At 38.3% G+C, this 13,551-nt stretch overlaps 1 protein-coding gene across 2 annotated transcripts in view; it reads left to right on the top strand.

Annotated features, from left to right (window-relative positions):
• zmat3 (zinc finger, matrin-type 3) overlaps nt 1–13,551 on the top strand; it is a 149,677-nt gene that overhangs the window by 28,751 nt on the left and 107,375 nt on the right. For both annotated transcript variants that reach the window (XR_007934285.1, XM_028792136.2), the window contains exons 4-5: nt 2,387–2,556; nt 3,894–3,994. Coding sequence is in view for 1 of the 2 variants with exons in the window: in XM_028792136.2 (XP_028647969.2) it covers nt 2,387–2,556; nt 3,894–3,994 (271 nt within the window). In the remaining variant the exon portion in view is untranslated. The remainder of the gene's footprint in view (nt 1–2,386; nt 2,557–3,893; nt 3,995–13,551) is intronic.

Below are 13,551 nucleotides of genomic sequence, written 5' to 3' on the forward strand. Positions count from 1 at the left end.
CAATAGAATTGTGCTCTGATTTTTTCTTTTATTCAGACCCAGAAACTTGGATTCTGTTTGCAGTGCATTTCTGTCTTAAATAAGATTAGGATTGTTACTTTTGATAATGATTTGTCTCCATTTTGGTTCTTTTGATGAATGCCTGGATTTTTAACCTGGTTTTGAATTTCTCTGGATTTTTAACAAATATCATTTGTTTTTATTTAAATCTTTTCATGGTTTGTTTTCATTTCCTGATTGTCCAGATCTGCACCTCAACCAGATTTGTGTGCCTGATAAATACATTCACAAAAGCAGGAGCAGTGTTGCCAAGTCCCAATTAAGCTATTTTTGGTCAGCATCCAAGGGAAAAAACGAGCTTCAGTTAGTTGCATTTGAGACATTTTTTAAAACAGTGATATTTGTGCTATTTTTCAAACCGACAACTCTACCTTATAAGCATTTGTTTTGTCTTTCATGTGACCTTCCCGCCGCTGTTCACACCTGTATGCGTACTTTATCATACTTGATATCATTCTAAAATCTCAGATGGGGATGTTGTTCAGTGGTTCAGTGGTTTATACCCATTCTATCAGTTTCAAGTTTCTAAGTGAGGGAAGGGTCCTATGCTCTCAACTTTGCAACACGCTTTACAGTATGTTACTTTGCCAGCGTCCAGTATTGGGCTAGTCTTTTGTGCCACTGTGTGATTTCTGTGCTTTTGTTGGGCTATACATTTTACAAGGACGTGGCACAGCTGAGCAGAAGTGTACACTGCAGTGCACCCTAACACCAAATTCTCCTCAAGAAAAGCTGTGCTGCAGGACTGCAGTGCAGTGCCTTGCAAAGCGCATTCCTAAAATAAATTGCATGTTCTACACTGACAGTCTAAGAATTAAATCTTCTTTAGTCTTGAGCAGAGAAGGCTATAGTCAGTATAATCCATGTCCAGAGAATTTTAATGACATAGATAATATTGCTCCAACAGTATTCATCTAGTAAAATGAAGTTAGAAAATCTTTCTAACTTTCATACCCATTGTGTGGAATTTGTGTGTTCTCCCCAGCTTTGTGTGGGTTTTCCTCTGGGTATTCCAGTTTTCCTCCCACGTCTTCAAAGATATGCAGGTTAGATTAACTATTAAATGTAAATTGTCCCAGTGTGACTGAAGATACCTGAGTGAGTGAACCCTGCAATACACTTGTGTCCCACTCAGGACTGTTTCCTGCTTTTCGGACTATACTGTGTGTATGGGGTTCTGGCCTCAGTGACACTGAACTGAATTAAGTGAATATGAGATTATGGTAAGCTTAAAACAGAAGCAGGAAAGCACTTCATCACAAAAAGGGTTCAATGTAATTGGGAACAAATGACCAAGTCGTGTAGTTTCAGCAGAAACCTTAAGAACTTTTACAAGGTACCTGGAAGAGATTTTGGGAACATGTAGTTCTCACCTAATGAATTGAGCCTGATAGACTGAATGGATTCCCCTCATTTGGTAGGTGTCTTAGGTTCTTATAAAATGATGGAGGGATTCTACAAAATAAACATACAGCAAAAAGATTCTTTTCTTTAGCCTAGCTGCCCATTTTGGCCAAAATATTATATAATGCAAATATTCTTGTTATACTATAGTTACTATAGAAAGCGCCCATCAGGTTATTACATTTTGTACCCCATAACTATGGCTTTTACAGCATTTCTAGTAAATTAAACAAGCCCTTTTGAAAATACCAATATTTTGCAAAAACAAAAGTCAGAGATGCTTTGGTATAATTTCCATTTAAAACTGAAGTACCATATTAAGAAAAAACTCATAAGTGAAAAACAACTTTGAATATGTTTATTTGGGCAGCTCCTTTGTCTGTATACAGTATGTCTTTTCTAAACCCACTTTATCCTGAAAACAGTTGTCTCAGCTGCAACGGGTGAAAAACAGGAAGCAGCACAAGAAAGAACTCAAGTCGTTAGGCTCTTGCATGTCATTGTAAAGGAAGTCTAATATTTTAAACCTTGCATGTGAAATAAATAAATAACAAGGGGGAACCAAAAAGGCAAGAGATTATTGGAAGAATGAAAGCAAAGAAACAATTCAAGTACTGAAGATCTGTTAATTACAAAATATTGAGTGACATCTGTCAGCCTAGTGAAGCATGAAACTTCCTGCTTCCACCTCAACCGGATCAAGGGTTTTCCTCCTTGTAGCTGCCAAAATGATAGAGCCAGCTAGCCATCTGCTGAAAGGAAATTCTTGGTATTGGATCCATGACCCAGCCTGGAATGTTGCCAATGAATTCACGATGCATTACTATGTAGTAACTGAGTCAAGCCTAAAGGAAGCTGACACTGACTCTGCCTCTTACTAAAATTTAATTAATCTGAAGCCTCTGTTTTTTGTTTTTTTTAGTCAGGTTTCTTCAAGAGTGGCAGCCGAGTAATTCTGGCCACAGAGGATGATTACTGTAAGCTGTGTGATGCCTCATTCAGCTCTCCTGCTGTGGCGCAAGCTCATTACCATGGCAAGAACCATGCCAAGAGGCTGCGACTGGCAGAGGCCCAGCAGAATAATGCATTTATGTAAGTGTTAACTTTTTATTTTTTGTCACTTACTAAATAAGGGTGACATAGTGTTTTTATATTTAATGCATTGTTGTGTTCATAGCTATCCTCTGATCCATTGCCTAATCCAGATTATAGGTGGTTGTATCCTATCCCACAAGACATCAATTAACGTTGGCCACAGTCTTGCATACACCACTGCTTATTATGTTTAAAGTTGACAATAAACTTAACTTGCATATTTTTGGGAGGAGAACACATTTACTATGAGATAAACCCATGCAGATATCATGGATTATATAAGGGGGCAGCAGTGCTAACTACTGCACAATCACTGTTTGATTTCCGTAAATGTTCAGTCTCATTGCTGTTTTATAGTTTTCACTCTCTGTATTTTGAGTCTATTGCCTCAGCTCCCTGTCATCACGAGTAGTACTCTGTGATGAACTGCTTCTCCGTTCTCCTGCCTTATGTCATTTAGTGCTGGATAAGTTTTGATGGCCCTTAAAAGTATGTATTAGGCCTTAACTCCGCTTAGTTAGTGAACGAGAACTACTTAACGGATTTAGATCTTTTTTTTCTATAATTTGCTTGAACATTCCAGTTGATTTTGCGAGTTCTCTCATTGCGCTAAGAATCATAGTTCATTTGCAGGAGCGATATATTCGCGCTAATCTGAGACACAGGCTACGGGCTGAGGGGAGGGGGAAGAGTGACGTCTGGAGTAGAGAGCTGGGCAGGGCCCTCCTCACTCTCCTGTTTCACTAATACGCAAGCGAAGCCGCGGTAGATGGCTAGTTGCACATATGTTGCATGCTATTTATTTATTTCCGTTTTTTATTCTATATTTTATCACTGTTTCATGCAAGCAAGACCACCTGGTTGTCATTGTTTCTGGGATAGGTTTCATGTCTCCATAATTCTGTAACAAACTTAAAGGATTCAGAAAATGGATGAATTGGGCAAGTTTTAAAATGCATTCATGTAATTTCCACATTGTGAGAATAAAACATTTAAAGAGGCATACAATTTACTTGCAGTATTTATTTTTAACATTATTGCAAAGTTCAATTTTGGAATATGAAAGTTTTTTTAAATGAACAGCATATTTCTGTAAACTGTGAAATTCTTTGCATTGATCTCATTAATTTATCCAGGATTTTCTTCTTTCAGAATTACATACAAAACATTTTTTATTAATATGAAGTCTTCATGCTTTATTGTGCATATCACAGCAATCTTTATAGTTAAAGAAGACCATTTTGAAAAACCCATAACGATGAGATATTGGGAAATATCTTCTTGCTAGTAAAATGTTTACAATTTTTAATCATGGAATCGCTTCTGTGTTTTAGAGACACATCAGAAACCAACCAAAGGTGGACAAGAAAAGAGGGCAGTGAGCTTAAAGTCATGAAAGCCCGTAGGAATATGCATGTTCCTCAAAACATTCCAGGTAGGAATATTAAAATATTTATGTCTAGTGAAAGTGCTTGTCTGTCAGATCCAAAGTGAGGAGTTTTAAATAACTTTCCTTATAGAAGTGCTTTACATCAGGTGTCCTCTTTTTTGTATTTAGAGTTGCTGATCTTTTTATGTAATGAATTCATGTTTTTAATTAGAAATGTTAAGATTTTGCCTTTAGCTTGTTACCATATATCTTTGAATGAATTTAAATTAAATTGAAGAGATGGTGCTGTCCATGCAGACGCTAGTACCATTCTGCCTCAACTGCCTGTCAGACAAGCTTCGAACTTGAGAAATGTCAAACGGTGAGAGTAAAAGATCTGATGGCTGCCTGTGTCTATAATATCTGAGAATATAAGTATATGTTAACTGGGATAAATTAAATATTCCCATATTCACCTGGTAGCACTGCGCTCACCGCTGCCTAATGAGCCCTGTTACGCCCTATCAGGAGAACTGCTCTTCCAAAAAAGAAATGGGCGAAAGGGCAAATATCCAAGGCATGGATTAAAGTTACAAGCTTGACTGGAGATGGAAAAGGCACAGATCTATAACAAGGATAAAAGTAAGGTGGAAAGGAATTCAGACAGCCCTGACTGTATATAATGAGAAATATTCTTCATATAAGTTGTTTGAATTTTTATGCCTCATAGCACGGTATGGCATGTTCAGGTGCTGTGATTTTTTGGGTACTATGGATAAACGGCTTACACATATTATTTCAGATGCTGTTTTAATGTTGGACTGGGATCATCAGACTGAGTGGAAAAAGCAGGAGGGAACTGGAGATTTTTGTGAATGTGCAATGGTGTAAAAGGGAGCACAGTACAATTTAATGTGATCAAGACATTGAATTGCAAATTGAATATGTCCATGTCACTATCCAGGAAAATAAGTTTCATCATTCTGGCTGACTCAACAACAGAAATAATTCAGTTTGTACCAATATCTTATCGATGAAACATTCTAAATGCTGGTGGCTTCAAACAAGTCAGGCATGTTCCATTTGTGGACACTACAAGCTGGACCTGCTGTATCCAAATATCGTTGACTTTAAATATAAACCTGTAGATCAATTTTAGCAGGTCTATCCTCATATTACTTCCACCTACAGGCTTGTTATTGACAGCAGCAGCTCTCTGTGATACAAGCCAGACGTTTTTAAATTTTTATGTGTGTTTGTGGGGGTTGTTGTTTGTTTTTAACTATTTACCTATCTATTTATTTATTTATTGAGATGTTTCTGTAAAATGTTAATTTCCCCTGGAGACAATGAATTCTAATAAATAAATAATAATAATAAATATAATAAATAAATAATAAATGTAATAAATAAAATATAATCTATCTATCTATCTATCTATCTATCTATCTATCTATCTATCTATCTATCTATCTATCTATCTATCTATCTATCTATCTATCTATCTAATTAACAGTGAGGTGAAAATGGCAAATTAAGCAACATCTCACCATCGAACATGATCCCATTTACAGCCATTTGTGTTCTTCATGAAGCAACAGCTAAAATATTGGGAAAGAAATGGAAGAAGGGAAGGAGAGAAAGTTACTAATCTGCTTCAGGCTAAAAATAATCTGGATAATATTCTCAAAACAGAATAATAAGATTGAAATAATATGGCAAAATGAAATCACTGACTAGCCACAGAATTCAATAGCAAGTTTTATTATCAGCAAATAATGAAGAAATTCAGTTGGAACAAAAATATGGAGGCACGGTGGTCTCCTGGACCAAGCCTAATGGATAAATTCACTTTTTTCACATTGGTCCCAGGAACCATTTATCCCCATTTTAAAATGTTATTTTTTATTTATAAAATATGCTTCACTTTAGAATGCAATTTCGTATGGCAGATTAATAAATACCATGATTGTGAAGAAATAACTTTGACTTGAAAAATACCAAACATATCTTCTATGTACCCCTGCTTCATGCCCTGATTTTCTTTTGCAAAGTACGTCATTGACAAATGTTTAGAAATGCAGTAGCCACCTTGTGTGTAATTATCAGTATCACTTCAGTTTTTCTATTCTTAGGTGTTTGCAACAGATCTTTGCTGCATCTCTTGTTATTGTCAGTCCATATTTACTCTAGTCCATCTTGGTCTATGACTTTTGATCACCTGGGTCCAAGGAGGAAATGCCAGCTGTAGGCAAAACAAGCATCACACTTAGTTGAACATTTTGTATTTACCAGGCATCTTCATCCAAAGTGACTTATATGACACAGAAGACAAAACATGGGGAAAAACATAACGTGTAGGTACTGTTTCAGAGTAAGAAATTTAATGATAAGATGGTCTTTACGAACACATCATTAAATGTTACTATTTTTGTTAACAGGACATTAATTTGTTAAAGTTGGAAAGCCAGAGACAGAAGGGTGTTTCATGTGCAGGCCTGGAAGAGTGTGGACAAATATTGTTAAGACAATAGGACAGAGTCATTGCCTCTCATGATGGCAACCCAAGGACTTAACAGTGGACATCAGACATGAGGGAAACTGTCAGACTGAAGAAGGTGGACTTTGGGGAAATGATGTCTATGGAATCTCCTGACTTGGTTGAGAGGTGCTGACAAAACTAAGAGGACTGCAGCAAAATTGGTTGGGCAAGCAAAAACTTGAGCATGGGCAGAGTTTGTAGAGGCCACTAAGACAGATGATCTAATAGGATTGAGGCCATTCTGGCACACTGTTCAATGCCTTAGAAGGGTGTGACCTTGCCCAAATTGTTCAAGGCAGGGATGGAGAGGTGCTGATCTCTTCTGGGGAATTTATCAAGCGGTAGAAGTGAAACTTACAAAAAACTCCTCAACCCTGTGGACTCTGAAAAGTTGTTTTTAATTTTTTTTTAATAGGCTAGGGATTAAAATAATTGCTTTATAAATGATGTTTCCAGCTTTGTCTTATCTGATTTCTGCTGATTGTGATGTGACAGGGGTGTGGATCAGCACCTTCAAGTTAATGGTGCTCTCTCTTTAGAGAAAGAATGCTTTCTGCATGTGAGAGGGGGAAAGCTTCCCTTAGTGGAGAAATTCAAGTATCTTGTTCACAAGTGATGGAAGAAGGGAATGTGAGAAATCGACAAGCGGACTAGAGTGGCTGCATGTGCAGGCACTGTACCGGTCCATGTTGGTGAAACAGGACCTGAATCTAAGGGCAAAACTCTTGGTTTAATGCTTGTTCTACATCCATGTCCTCAATTATGGTCATGAGCTGTGGGTAATGACCGAAAAAATGAGCTCAAGAATACAAGTGACTGAAATGAGCTTTCTTCATAGAGCTGCTGACCTGACACTCTATGAATCTTTCCTCAGAATAGAATTGCTGCTCCTTCCGCATCAAGAGGAGCTAGTTGAGGTGGTTATGGCATGTCAAAAGGATGCGAACTGAGAGACTTCCCCTGAAGCTTCTCCAGGCATGTCCCACTGGGCATAGACCTTACAACAAACCCAGGACATGCTGTAGGGATTTTATCTCTTGGCTGGTATGAAATGCCTGGGAATTCTCCATGAAGAGCTGTATTCTGTAGCTTGAGAAGTCTGGGCTGCCTCCTGCCACTGCTACCCTCACCAGGAAAAGTGGTTTAAAATGATGAGCTGAGATAAGATGCTATGGATTCTTTCTTTGCGAGTGTCTTTTATTGCATTGTTCGTAGGAGATAGGTGAGTAAGAATTTCATTGTACTACATACACATGACAATAAACTTAAACCTCAACTTGAAAAGCAATGCTTTATAAACTTCACAGAGAGACCCTTGCTTGTGTAGTCTGATGCAGCTAAAGCTTGCCTCACTTGTGATATTATTTACATCAAACTAAGTTGCCAAATTGGGCAATTTCACTGTGAAAGTTCAAATATATTCACTGCTAATAATGCAGCTCTAGTGATAACAGCCTGGTGCTAGAGCTTACCAGATTCAGTGTAATGTGAGAATTCTGGGCTAGATTTGACATTTCTATTAATCACATAACCTTTAGTTAATATACTGTAGCACCTTAAAAAGCAAATAGCAATAGAAAAGGCATTTGAAGCAAATAAGAATACAATAAAAAAGTAACAAAAGATAGCAGAGTACATGACAAGAACATTCAAATACAATATGCAGCATAACATTTGATAGTAGACATGTATATTGGTGTCAGACACAGGAAGTACTGTGGCTGAATTATTAAAGAGTGGACAATGCTGCAGGCATTAGCATTACATGAATAACTGTCTGAGTAAATGAAACCACGAAGTTAGAGAAATATTCCATTAGCTGTGCTGGAGATGCCTAAGCAGTGCTGGAGCTCTTTGACTAAAAGCATGTCGCAGTTTACTGACGCAGCTTGCTGGCCTCTGTGCGTAGTTGTTCCTAGAAGTAAGTACTTTCCAATGTAACATCACTTTCATCTTCCTGATGACATGTGCAACACTTCTTTTAGTGTAACCAAACACTATACTTGATTTGTCTGTCTTCCCAAGGGTTCCTCCAACTGCCTGCTAGGGTCCTTTTTTCTACACGTGCATTAGCCAAGTTTTTTACAGGCTTAGCAAAAGGAGAGTTAATGCAAAATCCTGTCAAGGTGTTTCTCAGAAAGTTGAGATTAAATGTTTATCCAGTTTTCATTTATTTACTGTTCATTGCTTCAAGTAAATAAAGGTGCTTTGAGTCAAAGCACTGAATCATCTGATCTAGTCATAGTTTTTCAATATTATAAGGTACTTAATCTGGAATACAGAATGGCAAATGTTGTGCTTTAAAATCTGAAAGCAAAATGCCTTGACTGTATGGCTGTGCTGTCTACTTATATACTGTCCTTCCTTTAAATTATGATTTACTTGATGATGATGGTAGTGCTTTTATCGTACATCCTGCCTGTCATGATTATTTTTTCAGAAATCAATGGTTCAAAGATGCGGTTGGTGAAGTTCAACTTTATTATCATGTGTAGTGTATATAGTATATATAATGAAAATTTTAATTGCTTGTGTCCTCAGAACAGTGACATTAATACAATATCAACAAAGATGAACACACAAAATGTATACATAAAAAAATGTATACTTCATGGGGGGAATGCTGTGTTTTCTGATAACGTACAGTGTTTAGTTTATTCCAAACATAAATTTTAGTCTGCTGGCCTCAATTTTTGTCTCTTCAGCCAACAGAATCATGTTCCATGTGTCTTTAGAGTCTCCCATGTACCTTCTGACAAACTCTAGCCAAGATGTCATGTTTGTTTTTTTATGGTGGTCTTTTCTTTCATTCTGCCATAAAGCTCTGACTGGTGGATATGTCTGAGCAACAGTTCTTATATGCACAGTCTTTTCAATCTCAGTCATTGTAACTTGTAACTCCTTCATCATAGGTCTCTTGGTGGACTTCCTTATTAGTCTTCCTATTGCATGATCACTCAGTTTTTCTGGATGGCCTGCTCTAAGTACTTTCACAGCTGCACCATACTCTATCTAAAGCTTAATGATTGATTTAACTTGACTTCAAGGGATATTCAGTGACTTAGATATTTTCTTGTCTCCGACCTCTGGCTTTTCAATCACCTTTTCACAGAGTTGTTTGTAGTGTTCTTTTGTATTCTTTGTTTAGTTTAGTCCATGATACTGGTTCACCACAAATTGGGCCTACCAGATCAGATGCTTTTATACTCCAATTAACTGAAACACCACCCAGGTGATTTCCATTTAACTAATTGTGTGACATTTAAAACCATGTGGCTGCACCAGTGATGATTTAGGTTTGCCATGAATACTTATGCAATCGATTATTTTGTTATATATTTGTAATTGATTTAGATTTCTTTTTAGAGATCTGTTTTCACTTTGACATTAAAGAATCTTTCTCTGTTGGTCACTTTAAAAAAAAAAAAAAGAAAGAGAATAACAAATTAATCCAGAGGTATTCACTGTTGTATAACAATAAAATATACTTGGAGGTGGTACTTTCTGAAGATATTTTATATATTGCTCCCATTACCCCAACACAGACATGCAGGATGCACAGGTTTTGCCACACAGCACACAGTTTATTGCCTTCCACAGCACTAAGTAAAGCACAGAGCACAGTCCCTTCTTTGCCGCCAGTCCTTCTCAGGCTTTGTCTTCTTCCTCCCAACTCTGGCCATTGAGTGGCAGTGACTGACTCCTTTTATAGGGCATCTGGAAGGACTCCAGGTGCCCAACGAGCTTCTTCTGGCAGGGTTGAGCTTCCATGCTTATAACCCATGGCCCAGCAGGAAACCAAAGGGGCTGCCCTCTGTCAGTCCCAGGGAGAAATGATCTTGAAATTACTCTCCCCCCAGTCCTTCCATACTCAGGGCGTCCCAGCCTGGTAAGGGATCCGGACGTCTGCCACAATATATATATCAAACCCATGCTGAAGAAGTCATCTGTCTTTTGTCTCAATGACTATTGCACTCATACCTGCCATCATGAACTTGTTCGAGAGGCTAGTGTTGGGACACTTGAAAGCTGGAATTCCCATATCAAATGACCCTCTCCAGCTTGCTTGTCGCCTGGACCATTTCACTGAAAATGCCATATCATCTACTCTTTATCAGGCCCTGTCCCATCTGGACGAAGGAGACATTTGTGCCAGAATACTGTTCGTGGACTTCAGTTCATCATCCCTCAGAAGCTCTTAAGTATATCGAGTCTGCTAGGCTGCATCATTTCCCTATGCAACTGGACTTCCTGACAGAGAGATACCAGACAGTCTCCATCAGAACCAGCACCATCACACTATGCACCGGTGCCCCCCAGGTCTAGGTACTCTGCCCACTTCTGTTCATTCTGAAAACTCATGAATGTAAGGCTGCATATAGTACTAACGCCATCATTAAGTTTATTGATGACACAATGGTAGTAGGTGTCATCAACAATCGGGATGAGTTAGTTTTCAGAATGGGGATACAGAGATAGATGGACTAGTGCAAGTGTAACAATCTGTCTCTTAACATGTACATTTTAAAATGTATAGTATAGTTCTTCACTTGTCTTGCAGTTGTCCTGTGTTTATGTGTATGTTGCACCTTGAACCTGAAGAACGTTATTTTGTACCACTGCAATACTATGTATGGATGGTATGACAATAAAGCCACTTTACTTGACTTGACCTATGCTAAAATAATTTAAATACATTTTTGCCTAATCAAGTAACAATCAATACCCCAGAATGAGAAATCAAAAACAAGGTTTTAGAAATTTTTGCAAGTTTATTAAAAATAAAAAAATAAAATATTTACTCATCAATTACTAGAAGCAATTATGGCTTGAAGTCTTTTTGGGTATGATGTGACAAGCTTCACACACTTGAATTTGGAGATTTTCTTAAATTTTTCACTGCAGATTCTCTCAAACTCTGTCTGGTTTAATGGGGACCATTGGTTGACAGCTATTCTTGAGATCTCTCCAGAAATGTTCGATTGGGTTCAAGTCTAGGTTCTGGCTGGGCCACTCAAGAACATTTACTGTTGATCTTAAGTCACTCCTGTATTGTCTTTGCTTTGTGCTTAAGGCCAATGTCCTTGCTGAAAGGTGAACCTTCGGCCCTTGAGATACGAGGTCCAGAACTCTCTAGAGCAGTTATTCATTAATGATATTGTTGCTCTTTTCAGCTTTCCCTCAACCAAGACTAGTTTCCCATTCTCTGATGCTGAAAAACAACCCATAGCATTATGTATTGTCCAGGTGATGAGTAATGCTTAGTTTCCTCCAGATATGACACAGAATTTAAATGAAACATTTCAGTCTTGGTTTAATCAGATCAAAGAATCTGAGAGTCTTTTAGGTGCTTTTTTGCAAACTCCAAACAGACTTTCATGTATGTTGTGGCCACTCTCCCAACAAGCCCAGAGTGGAAGGGTGTTGCAGTGGTGGTTGTCCATCTGGAAGTTTTTTCCAATCTTCATACAGGTTCTCTGAAGCTAAGCCAGAGTGACCATCCGGTTCTTGATCATCTCTCTTACCAGGTCTCTTCTCCCACAATTGCTAATTTTGGCTAGGCAACCAGCTCTAGGAAGAGTCATGGTTGCTCCAAACCTATTACATTAAGGCCACTGTGCTTTTGGGATCATTTAATGATGCAGATTCCTTTAATGCCTTCCCCAGATCTGTGCTCCGACACAATCCTATCCCTAAGTCCTTAAGGTAACTCCTTTGATCTAATGAATATGATTTTTGCTCTGATACACATTGTCAGCTGTTGAACCTTATATAGACAGATGTGTACATTTGCTAATCATGTGCAATCAATTGAATTGATTACAGGTGAACTCTAAACAAAGCATAGAAACATCTCATCGATGATCATTAGAATGGGATGCACCTGAGTTAAACTTCAAGTGTCATAGTAAGGGGTCTGAATATTTTTGTCAATTTGATGTTTTAGATTTTTACTTTTGTTAAATTTGCAAAAAATTTTAAAATCCTGTTTTCGCTTTGTCATTCTGGGGTACTGAGTGTTGTTTGATAAAGGGGAAAATACTGGATGCATTTAAAATATTTTAGCATAAAGCTGCAACATAACAAAATGTGAGAAGAGTGAAGGGGTCTGATTACTTTTGCAAAGCACTGTACATATACAGTACTGTGCAAAAGTTTTAGGCAGGTGTGAAAAAATGCTGTAAACAAAGAATGCTTTCAAAAATGGAAGTGTTAATCATTTATTTTCATCGATCAACAAAATGCAGTGAATGAACAAAAGAGAAATCTAAATCAAATCAATATTTGGTGTGACCACCCTTTACCTTCAAAACAGCATCAATTCTTCTAGGTACACTTGCACACAGTTTTTGAAGGAACTCGGCTGGTAGGTTGTTCCAAATATCTTGGAGAACTAACCACAGATCTTCTGTGGATGTAGTCTCCCTCACATCCTTCTGTCTTTTCGTGTAAATCCCAGGCACACTCGATGATGTTGAGATCAGGGCTCTGTGGGGGCCATACCATCACTTCCAGGACTTCTTGTTCTTCTTTACGCTGAAGATAGTTCTTAATGACTTTGGCTGTATGTTTGGGGTCGTTGTCCTGCTGCAGAATAAATTTGGGGCCAATCATACACCTCCCTGATGGTATTGCATGATGGATAAGTATCTGCCTGTATTTCTCAGCATTGAGAACACCATTAATCCTGACCAAATCTCCAACTCCATTTGCAGAAATGCAGCCCCAAACGTTCAAGGAACCTCTACCATGCTTCACTGTTTTCCTGCAGACACTCATTGTACCGCTCTCCAGCCCTTCGACGAACAAACTGCCTTCTGCTACAGCCAGATATTTCAAATTTTGACTCATCAGTCCAGAGCACCTGATGCCATTTTTCTGCACCCCAGTTCCTGTGTTTTCGTGCATACTTGAGTCACTTGGCCTTGTTTCCACGTCGGAGGTATGGCTTTTTGGCTGCAACTCTTCCATGAAGACCACTTCTGGCCAGACTTCTCCGGACAGTAGATGGGTGTACCTGGGTCCCACTGGTTTCTGCCAGTTCTGAACGGATGGCACTGCTGGACATCTTCCGATTTCG

The sequence above is a fragment of the Erpetoichthys calabaricus genome, chromosome 2, assembly GCF_900747795.2.
Source record: "Erpetoichthys calabaricus chromosome 2, fErpCal1.3, whole genome shotgun sequence".
NCBI lineage: Eukaryota > Metazoa > Chordata > Cladistia > Polypteriformes > Polypteridae > Erpetoichthys > Erpetoichthys calabaricus.